Source organism: Acanthisitta chloris, unplaced genomic scaffold (assembly GCF_000695815.1).
Source record: "Acanthisitta chloris isolate BGI_N310 unplaced genomic scaffold, ASM69581v1 scaffold16373, whole genome shotgun sequence".
Classification (NCBI taxonomy): domain Eukaryota; kingdom Metazoa; phylum Chordata; class Aves; order Passeriformes; family Acanthisittidae; genus Acanthisitta; species Acanthisitta chloris.
Window position 1 is genome coordinate 16655 of NW_008666710.1, and position 11975 is coordinate 28629.

General features: G+C 36.4%; 1 protein-coding gene across 1 annotated transcript in view; it reads left to right on the top strand.

The window, feature by feature from the left end:
* Positions 1 to 11975, top strand: part of LOC103799899 (long-chain fatty acid transport protein 6-like) — a 38799-nt gene that overhangs the window by 16633 nt on the left and 10191 nt on the right. The window contains 1 exon segment of the mRNA XM_009072252.1: positions 8824 to 9018. Coding sequence (XP_009070500.1) covers positions 8824 to 9018 — 195 coding nt within the window.

Consider the following 11975-nt stretch of genomic DNA (forward strand, 5'->3'; position numbering starts at 1 on the left):
AACAGCTCTTGAAGGCTCTTGTGGTATAATTTTTCTGAAGCTGTTCTTGCATCCGGTTTGGTTTACTAATCGGTTGTCTGGAAAGAACATTTGTTAGAAAAGGAAGTTGTCTTTCTTCCTTAAGTACAAGTGCAAAGACCTTGCATTATGTGACGTCCATAGATTTTGCTGAGATCCTATGTAAGTGAGTGTAGCAGGTTGCCCCTGGCTGGATGCCAGGAACCCTCCAAAGCCACATTACCACTCCCCTCCTCAAATAGACAGGGGAGAAAAAATATAATAAAGGTTCATGAGCTGAGATAAAGACAGGGAGAAATCACTCACTGAATACTGTTATAGGCAAAACAGACGTGAATTGGGGAAATTAAGTGATGTTATTGCTAACAAAATCAGAGCATTAAAACAATCTTAAGAACAGCTTTCCCCACCCCTCCCTCCTTCCCAGCCCTACCTCCTCCCCCACAGCAGAACATAGAGATGAGGAATGGGGATTACAGTCAATTCATCACACCTTTTTTCTGACACTGCTCAGGGAGAGGAGTCTTTCAGCTGCTCCAGTGTGGGGTCCCTCCCATGGGAGACAGTTCACCATGAACTTCTCCAACATGAGTCCTTCTCATGGGCTGCAGTTCTTCATGAACTGCTCCAGCATGGGTCCCTTTTCATGGGTTGCAGTCCCTCAGGAACAGGCTGCTCCAGCATGGGACCTCCACAGGGTCACAGGTCCTATCATGCTGCAGATGGATCTCTGCACCCCATTAACCTCCACGGGCTGCAAGAGAACAGCTGCCTCACCATGGTCTTCACCAAGGGCTGCAGGGGAATCTCAGCTCCACTGCATGGAGCACCTTCTCCCTCTCCTTCCCCGCTGACCTTGGTGTCTCCGTAGTTGTTCCTTTCGCATATTCTCACTCCTCTCTTCTCTGCCCACAATTACATCTGTGTAATAACTTCTTAAGTATGTTATCACAGAGGCATTTCTACCACCACTGATTGGCTTGGCCTTGGCCAATGGCAGGTTCCATCCTGGAGCCACTGGCATTGGCTCTGCTGGACTTAGGGAAGCTTCTAGTAGCTTCTTACAGGAGCCACCCCTGTAGCTCCCGCACTGCAAAAACCTGGCCACACAAACCAAACATGGTGAGTAGTACTCATGTCTGCCCTCTTTCAAACACTTTTTCTGCAGTCTTTTGATTATAGTGAAAGTACAAGAACCAGCATTGATGCCTGATAACCATCAGTAGCTACAAAATGGATTCTGCTCGAAGCATGACTAGTCCACTGAAAAAGAATATTCAGAAAATTAATAATTTGGTCTTGTTGGCTGACATAGCTCAACGTTTCAATTAACAGTGAACTACAAAATTACAAAAGTATGTCGTAGCAGAGCTCCCTATAGTCTCTCTAAGCAAAAGCTTTGGAAACACTTCTCTAATAATCTGTGGATATATTTTCCTTAGAGGCTTGCAACTAATTTAAAATTTAACATTTAAAGTGTAAGCAAAATCTTCCAAAGACAGTTGCAGATTTATTTTAAATTTGATGTAATGTGCTATTTAAATAATACATTGTATCCTGAAGCTTTTGGAAAGATAGGAATGGTATTGCAGAATCTATTTTCTGCTTTTCTGTAAAGAAGTCGTGAATCCTGAAATGGGTTACAGAGGTGAGAAATCAGTTTTCTTGACCATTATGTCCTGTTTTCTACTCTCATAAGTTGTCATACAGTATGACAGTACTTGTATGATTTATGATACCTTGCATGATCTGGGTAAACTCTGTTAAAACCAGAATTCACTTCTATTCAAAGTCTATTTCATACGTAATTATATCATTGCTTAGAATTTCCCTTTCAGTGTCTGTCCTGGTTTATATCCACTTGGTATTGAGCCAGTGTTATCCTTCAGCATCAGTAAGATTTCTTGGTTCCTTGGGCTTACCTCAAGTGTATAAGACAGCTTTCAGACTTTGTTTTGTTAAGCTGAAGCAAGCCAGTCTCTCTACTAGATCCAGTTTGGCCAAGGGTTCTTTGGATAAGATTAAGCTCTCAGAAGTGACTTTAGAAAATATGCTTAAGGATTTATTTTGTTAAAACCCTTCTGTGATAGATCAATATTGATTCAGGAGAAAACAAGGAAGTCAGTGCTAGTGGGATAAGGAAACAGAATGAACACTTATTTCCCTGCAGTTGGCTCAAATGTTGTGGGAAGATATGTAAGAATGAGGTTTATGTATGTTGGACAGCACTTTCTTCCACCTAGAAAGAGGTTTCTTTGAAGGAAAGGAATTTGATAGTCACATAAGGAAGGAAAAATTAGCCAGCAGACATTTCTTTACTATGCAGGTTTTACTTGAAATCACATTTTATTCCCCTTTAAAGTTTAGCTCAATTTATGTTCAATACTGGAAATTGTTCTTTCTATTCTTTCTGTTGTCATTAAGATGTGGAATGGAAATTTGTCAAGTGCCTTGCAGGTTTTCAGCATGAACATTTAATACCCCAAACCAGTAATGTGTCACAGTTACAGACAACCACATCTGTACCTTCCATTTGGAGTCTTTTAATAATCTCTATATGTCATTACAATTTTCTTCAATGGGGAGAATTTTGCAATTTATGTGTTCTTCTAGTAACCTGTCCTTTAAAAACATCTGCAACCATTTGCATATGTCATAAGCAGATCATTCTTAATCCAAGTAGTTACTGATTTATTACAGTATTAACAGTGCCTAAAATGAGAATTGAATACTGTTTGTACACGCTGTAAGAGAATATAGAATTTTCAGACTATAAACAGATTCAGCACACTTGAAATGAAGCTTAGAAATGGACCTGAGATTTGGAAGGTTGTATTTTTTCCCCTCCAGTCTATATCAGTTGATCTTATAAAAAATAGACTGTATATCACAACAAACTTTGTGCTTTCAACTGCCATGACTACAACAACAGTATTATTTTTAAAAACTGGCTTTAGAAACCTGTCTCGTTTGCCTACTGCCTCCTGATACTTAAATATACTGGCATACCTCTCTTGGATTCCATCCACATGATGAACCTGTGTCTCTTTTCTCATACTTCCTAGTAATACTGGTAACATTTTTCAGATGTTCTTCATGAAAAAGTATTCTGTAATGTTTGTAGAGTTTCTTTGGCCTTAGGAAGCATTAGTTTTCCGTATCCAAAACAGCACTGAAGGCTAGTTGCAATGTCTAGCATGGTGGCTCAAGAGTTTTTTGAGTAAGAGGTCATACAACTTGCCCAATTTCCTTCTTTCCAGCTTCCATTTTTTTTCTAGGTACTCATCTTTTGGGTTAAACCTGTGAACTCATGCAAATGACCTGATAGTGAAACCTAGAAATGACAATCATGTTTTCACAAAGGGAAGTTTCATACTGTTGACAGAATACTGTGTGCGATATGGAGTGCAAGAAATAATCTATGCATGCTTTAATTCTCTGAATTGACCTTTGAAAGGTTTTGTGTAATTTGTTTTGACTTTTGTTCTTCTGGGGCAAACACCGAAAATACAATGATCTACTTGTATTACTGTGTGGAACACAGACAAAAGTGACTGTTTTTTTGTTGGTAGATGTTTTCTGAGGAAATGGAAGTACAGCTAAACAAAACATTTCCTAGTAGAAGACCTAAAGGAAGAAAGCTCCTTTTAGAATCTAATCCTGTTAGATTATCAAGAGATTGATTAACAAAAATGTGGGGAGAGTGAGCTATACTAAATAGCAAGCGACAAGTTTCTGAACTGTAAGGATGTGTCCTTTTCCTACAATTCCTTTCTTATGATGCATCTTTTCAGTACTTCTTTTACTTGTATTTTTAAATTTTGGTATGTGTCTTGCTTAAAACAATCTAGTTGCAGTTTAGAATTAGGCATTACTGAAAAGTGAACCTAAATGTGCATCTTGAAGAATTTATTACATCTATAGCAGTAGGATATCTCCCATCCTATAGTCTAGTAAACATCCTGATGCCCCCTTTTCAGGGCTAATGTGTCAATAGAGGACTGGTGAATGTCCTGTTAACTGCATTCCCTGTAAACACATGAATGTAAATCCTGTGTCATCTGTCTTACCATATTCTATATTTCACAGGTGTTTGCATTTCTCAGGTTCTGAGATAGCTTTCAGTTTTGTCAGGGCCATGATATGGAGAACATTTCATGTCTCCTTTGCTTGAAAATGTTTTTGCTTCTCTCCTTTTGGCTTTTCCTTCTGCAGAAATAAAAGTAAAAAGTAAAAGTAGGACAATGAAACGGTTTTATTGTATTCTTTTAAAGCAGATGCTAAGCACATTTTCATATTGCTGCAGTCATGAACTCTTCCTGCACCAGGTACTATACTGTTCATGGCACTTTAAAAGGCATTTATCAACAGCTTAATCATGCATAGTCCACATAGTTTACAAAGAACACTTAAGGAGGAAAGATTGGCAGATGAAAGATCTCAGGTATGTGGTATTTAATGTAATAAGGCAGATCCCAACTTGTCAATTAATTAATATATAAAAGAGACAGGGATGCAAAATGGAGATAGTGCATCAGAAATTGATTTATGACGTATGCAAGTGTTTGGCACACAGTTCAAAGATCTTCGCAGAATGAGTGAAAGAAAAGTCCAGGTGTATGGTAAGATCAGTTCTTCCTTTGATTTCAATGCAAAAAGTAATTGAAAAAATTGGTTACACTTTTAGAAATAAGTGGATATAGACTGAACCCCCATTTTACTTGAGAATCTGTAAGAAATTAAAATCACAGTGCAGGAAAATAAATAGGCATTTTTTAAAACCTTGGAAAGACGTTGCAACATTCTGTTCTTCTAAAATGTGTCATCCTCATTGTCTGTAGAGAACTATTAATCACATTCAGAAACAGAGAGCATGACTGAAATATCACAGGGGACATGTTATTTGAACTTATTTGTGTTAGCTGACCAGAGCAAGGCACTGAGTCCCTCGCTAATGAAATACTGTGAGGAAACACAGTTTTTAGTGTAGGGAGTGTTAGCTTGGTTCTGTGCTGTTGCAGCAGGCTAAGAATATGCCTGTGGACAATTGCTGCATACCAGCTGTTGCAGGGTTGCTGGCTGGTAGGCCACATCTTGTTCAGGTGTCAAGAATGGCACAAGGGTAGCAGAGCTAATCTCCCAGAAGATATGTTTACTAGGTGACTTCTTGGAATTCCTGGTATTCCTGTACTTCTATCTGTTGTACCAAAGGGAAACTAGTTGATGAAATGCCATCTGAATATGGCAGAAATCCAAAGCATGACCATTTGGTCTAGTCTGTTCAAAGCATAAATTCCTGCATATTAGATGTATTTATGTTTGTCATACCTTAGGACACGTAAGCGTGCATCACTCAAGTATGTGCCTAGAATTGTTTGGAATTATCATCCTTTCCTTCCCTTCTCTTATAGCATTTTACTTTCTGTGTAAGTGTTCAGCCACAGTGCCCACAGATACCAACATGTCTGTCCTAGAGTTGGACTCTGGCAGTGATCTGGGCAACAATATATGTGAAGATGTTTGATGTTAAAAAGAGATGACAGATGTTAAAATGGTTGTTTTATTTACTGTGGTTCACTTTCCACCAAAAATTAGTTACACTTAAGGCTCACGTGAATTAATGTCATATGTTATAAAAAAATGAGGTAAAAACAGGTAAAACAGCTGTGTTAATTTACTCATATGTTAAACTAATGTAGGTAAAAATTTCCCTTGTTTTAATAATTTTCTTCATACTTGTTAAATCTGCTGGGAGATTAAATGACCTATAACCTTCATTCTTACAGCTGAAAGCTTACTTAATGCATGACAGTTTTAATATCTTCCCCAGAAAGCCTGGCAATACTCTTTACGATGTCTTTCATCAACAGATAGGTACAACTGCGGTGGAGCTGACTAAATCACAAATACAGCAGTTGCAGCAATGCAATCTAACAGAAAATTCCCTGTGGTTGTGTAGAAATTAAGTACTGCCCTCCTTTTTAAGAAAATTTGCATTTAGTGATCATTCCTTGTTGCCATCAATACCTTCTTTGTATTTTTTGCAAAAGGGCGAAATGCCATAGGAGCATCCTTTCCTAAAGTGAGATAGTCGTGCACTGTATTGTTAATGTTGTTGATAGATGTTAACATTGCAAGAACAGTAGGATGTTGACCTGTCAGGTTTACTCTGCATTTTTTCCACTATAGAAGCAACTTTGTGCTGCATTAGTATAAACCAGCCAAAGTAACATGGGGAACTGACATTACTGCACTTATAAATGATGCTGTATTTGTCCTTTTGGGAAAAAACCCCACCCAATAATCCATGTAGGCCACTCTTTTCTAGTTCATCCTAGTTTGTGTCCTTCTGCAAACAGCTACCAATGCTTTTATTTTTCTTACAATTTAAATAATATAAGCAAATCCATCTTTTTATTAACTTGGTCTCTAGAGGTTTTGAATGTTCCTAGCCTGGTGAAAGACTCACTTAGTTACTGTATGTACATATACACACATTTGTCTCTTGTGTTAATTGTGGAACAAAAGATTGCCTTGAAAGTAATCATTGAGCTATTTTTCATGTCTTAGCAGAGGCAGTACATCTGAATAATTCAGTGGCATCAGCAAGGGATAATTGCTGTTCAGTTACGGATATGTTCATTTCAGTTTAGCATTGAAACTGTAAGAAAAATAACCCACTTTGAAAAGTTTTAAGATGAGCTGATGGGAATATTCTAAGAATAGCAGGCAATTTTCTGGAAGTGAAAAAAAGAGTCAAAAGCTTTCCCGATTCTGTTCAAAGTAACACTGGAACACTTTCTCTTAAAAAATAGGAATCCTTTTGTGGTTCATTGACAGCATAATGACTTTCAATGTGCAATATAATAAACATTATTTCAAGCCTATGAAAACCTACACTATTGCATTGTGATATTGTATCTGAAGTTGAAAAAACAAACCACTCCAAAAATTACATCAGGCTATGTCCATTTCATTTTTGTTGTACATATGTAATGCATCACTTGTTAATAATGATTTAGTATGAAGAGTGATGTATGTGCTTCTGTGTTTAGAAATTACTTTCACATCTAAACTAAGATAGGAGAAGAGAAGGGAAAAAAGAAGAACTGGGTTGTTGTAAAAACAGAATGGTTAGTGACTGAAGGAGGCTGGTGAGTTATGTTGTTTTGAGACGGAATTGCAGGGTAATCCCTGAGATTGTAATCTGCCAAAAGCTATCTGCACCTATTGAAATAGGTGCATTCCTTGCAGACTTGTTTCAGCAAGAGGACTTAATTTGCAGAATGAAGCCTCTGAAGCTCAATCAATTTTTTTTAAAACTTTCTATGAGTTCCTGGTTTTCAAGAAAGAATTAAAAAGCTTTGTTGGTCTTTCTGATTTAGAGGAGGAATTTTAAATTCTGCCGTTCTTGCAGTTTTGTTACAGAAGTGAGAATTCACATCCTTATGTAAAATTTAGTTTGTCCAAGAAATAAACCTTGGGGGTGCACTCCTGTCAATGTCCTCAGTAGAAGCTTTACTGTTTTCAACATATTTAAAAGATAAAATATTTCAAAGATTCCTGTTTTGATCAGCTGACCGGGTATCTTCACAGAAATAATTTGCTGTGCTTTTATATGAGACTAAAAGTGCTAAAATGGATTTTTACTGTAAATACATAACTAACTCACACTGGGATTAGAGTTGTGAGGGGGAAACCCTAGAAAAATAGAAAATAGGGACTCTGATTTTCAGTATAATATATATTTGAATGTGTATGTGTGTGTGTGTACATATATATATATGTATATATATATATACAAATGTACCAATATAAAGAGTGTGAATATGTGCATATGTGTGTATTTGTATATAGAGTGGTATTTAATACACATATATAAGTGTACATAAATAGAGGTGTATACAGTGTTGCAGTACCAGAGTGCTATGTAGTTCTAAAGGTATGTGGTAACAAACTGTACCTAGATTTATTCTGTGCTGTCTCATTTATAGAACATTTCGTATTGGCACTCACAGTGATTAAAAATAGCCTTGTTTTAAACTAGGTGAAATAAAAAAGAACCAAACAAACCAAAACAACAGTTCAAATGTTTTGCCTTCTGATACTTCAGCTTAAATCTAATTGTGTTTTTAAGGTGGTCCATGAAATCTCAGTGTTTGGGAATGTATTCATAAAGTTAGAGCATCTTACTGCACTGGATACAGACTGTAATGTGTGTTGTGATAAGCATTGGAGCTAACAGTAGTAGAGACTCAAGATCACTAAGAAATAATGTATTCCAAGTAACATTGAACAAAACTTTGCAAGTCTTAATATTGAAAAAAATACAGAAGATGACTCATACGCCATGTGTGGGAAGGAACAGATATTACAAGTGTGTGAAATCTGATTGTTTTCATAATCAGCCTGAAGACACAAGAAAGTAGCTATTCATCTCTTCTGACTTTAATCCAGTGACAGAAATAACTTCTGCCATTCCCTGTTCTTCCCAATTTTTTAATTCCTCTGGGTAGAAACAGATGGAGACAATATAACTTTTAAAATATGGAAGCATTTATATAAATTATTGTAGCTATTATTCAGGAAATGATTTGTTTGTTCAACAAGATAATGTTTTTGATTGCAGTTTGGTACATTGTAGCTGTACATCAGCCTTGCCATCTTTAACTTCTTGATTGTTGTCTTTTCTTTTTGTTGTTTGTACTTGCTGTGTTTAAAAAAGGTATGCTTTCCCCACAACATATGCAATAATCAAATGCACTTATCAATATATTATATTTTAGATATTTTTTTTTTTAACAGAAGGAAGAAGAAAAAAATCACAAAGTCCGACTAGCAGTTGGAAATGGAGTAAGAAATGATGTTTGGAGGGAATTTTTAAACAGATTTGGAGCTATTAAGATCTGTGAGTTCTATGGTGCTACTGAAGGAAACATTTGTTTCATGAACCACACAGGAAAAATTGGATCTGTTGGACGCACCAATTTCTTTTACAAGGTGACTATTTATTTACATTTTACTTAGTTAAAGATAGTGCTGAAAAACCTCACCACAGGACATGGGACTGCAGTCGTAATTCCAAGGTACATTTTCTAACTCAGTTACTGCAAGTTAAGCTGACCCTCTGTAAAATCTTGGCACCCAGCCCTGTTATACTTTCAGCAGTAGCATTCAGATTTTTCTAAGAGTTCACAAGAGTCAAAAAGGCCTTGGCCCTCTTGTGACAGTTTTGAGAGGGTTCTGAGTATGGTTTCAAATTTCTACTACATTAAAGGACAAAAGAGGAAGCTGAATTTGTTTTAATACCGAAGATCTCAGCATCTGTGAAATAAACACAAAAATGTCATGTTCTGATTAAAGTGTTCCACAGACTACATTTATAGCTGCTTTCATATAGTATATTTATATTGTGTATTGCTAAGTAAGTATTTGGCATAAATGGGAATTGATAGTAATTAAAATAAGTGACATATAGGCAGATATAACTTTTGGAGATATTTTATACCTAGGTGCAATTAAACGTAAGTAACTCAAGCTGCATCTAGTCCATATCATTATTCAGCCATGTCAAAGATAACACAATACATATATAATCGCTGCTGAGTAACTGTGGGAGAGAATATTTGCCAAGGTTATTACTTTTAAAGTGTGGTTCCCCTTTATCTACCATCTCCTCTATGTATTCAGTGTGTTCTAGGTTACTAAAACTAGGAAAAAACATACTTCTGCAATTCATCAGCCTTGAAAATGCCAGTCATATGTCCTGGGTTACGTACTATTTATATCTCACATGGTGACTTCCTTCATCTTTCTGAATGAAAGAAGTAGAATTTACTTCAGCTTGAAATTCACAGATAGATTTTTCCTTTTTGGTCCTAGCAATATAATCTTTTAAATTATTTCAGATGTTGCCTAGTAAGATGTGTCCCAAGCTTTAACTAATAATATGAAAGATTATTTAGTGAGGCTTTTTAGCAAGGAAACTAGATATTTAACATTATGTTGTTGTTTTCAAGAACAGTTTTTACTATTCTTGAAACAAATAGGACCACATGCATTGCCTAGAATTCGCAAATTGACTGTCCATATATACAAGTCCTGCTAACTTAAGTGACATTTGTGTTCCTAAGGAGAAAGGATAGCAAAATTGTCTGACAAAAAATATTTTAGAGAATGATGTAGTAATGTGTTTTGTCAATACATCAGAGATACCTTCTGATGATATGCAAATAGGTTTCTAGGTAGTGTTATGTTCCAGGGTCCATAGTTTAAATACAGCATCACCACACTGCAATCACCACAGGCTGCTTTACAAGTTGGCTCCAGATGAATTCTTCACTTCTGGGGTAGGAATTCATACTGCAGGGAAGGAACCTGGAAATATTCAGAACAGCAGCACAAGAGCTAGTGTGTTTTTCACTACAGTGTCACTGTAGAGAGCTCAGGTGTTTAAGCAGATGACTCTGCTGATTTGCTGTCCTACATGTCTGATACTCTGTAGCATGCACAGTGGACATCTGATGGTGATGGGTGTCTCTAGAAGGGTACAGATCCACTACAGGAAATCAGGAATCTGGAATTTAGGTAATACTAGGTGAACTGAGAACCTCAGAGCTTATGTTGATTTTTGTTTCAGACTTTACCTAAGCTACATGCCTTATAATCTTATCAAATGTGTTCCAAACCTGAGTAAACTTGTTTTTGGTATTGCAGAACTTTTGGCAGAGCTTTGTCGTAAGTCATTAATCTTTTGGAAATACCATGTAAAGTTTAGAGCAGAAAAAGGATTAAACTTGAAACAAAAAATTTAATTATCCACATTTTTAATCAAGTAGTGTGTGGGGGTTTGCATGTGACACAAACTAAATATTTATTTTAATGCCATAGATATGTTCATTTTTACTTATCTCAGGCATTTGTTGTGGGGTTTTAAAAATACATTTTACAGCTTGCAGATTACTAAACAGTGCATTCTGAAATATAGCTCTTGTGTTTGTTTCGTTTCATTCTAAATGGCATCCACTAGACATCTAGCAATATGTGAAGGAGAGCAGCTTTATTTTTGATTTGCTGACCCATGAATGATCTGACATTGGAAAGGAAGTCTGACTCCTTCTGGAAAGCAGAGAATGGCCCAGACAAGGCCCAGACATCCAATGCCTAATGGTTTTTGTTTCTTCAAAGAAAAGCTACACCAGTTTTTGAAACATTATTCTCTTTATATATGAGATGATATGAGATACCCTTTGACACACTTTCCAGGGATTTCCTAAACACCTGTTTCTTAAACTGGAAAGAGAAAGAAGGAGAACTGAGAAAAGAGGGAAAAGAGGGTTGTGTGTTCATATATGTGATACACTAAAGGAGAAGGAAGAAACTAACTGTATTCCTAATGTCATGATTGCACAGTTGGAATGAAGTAGGTGCAGTACAAAACCCTGTAGATATGGATATTGAGAGTATAGTGGGAATAATAGCAGATACATTTGAAGTATAACATTTTTAGCAAGGAAAAAGGAAAAGAAATAGAAAGGCATTTATGTTCTAGGTGTTGACAATGGCACAATTTCTAAAGGTGATACACAGGTAAAAGTCTTTAAAAGACAAACTGAGATCTCAGAATGAGCTAAGTAACTTTCCTGTCGATAGCTGCCAAGGACTGGGGACAAATACTTGTGGTAAATATTAAGGTTCTATTGAACACATTTGTTTTCATTGAAGCAAATTGTAATACATGAGGTAATAGGAAGAAACAGATGAATGTTACAGCAGTTGCCAGACATCCATGAAGTCACTGTGTGTAAGATGTTAGCTAGAAGCAGTGCTCTTGTTTGCACTGGTTTGTTTTCACACTGTGTTCTTTCATGTGCTTGAAAGTATCCCTGTGGTGTATGAATAAAATTAATAAATCCTTCAATACAGATGTTTATATAGAATCAGTGAACAGAAAAGCA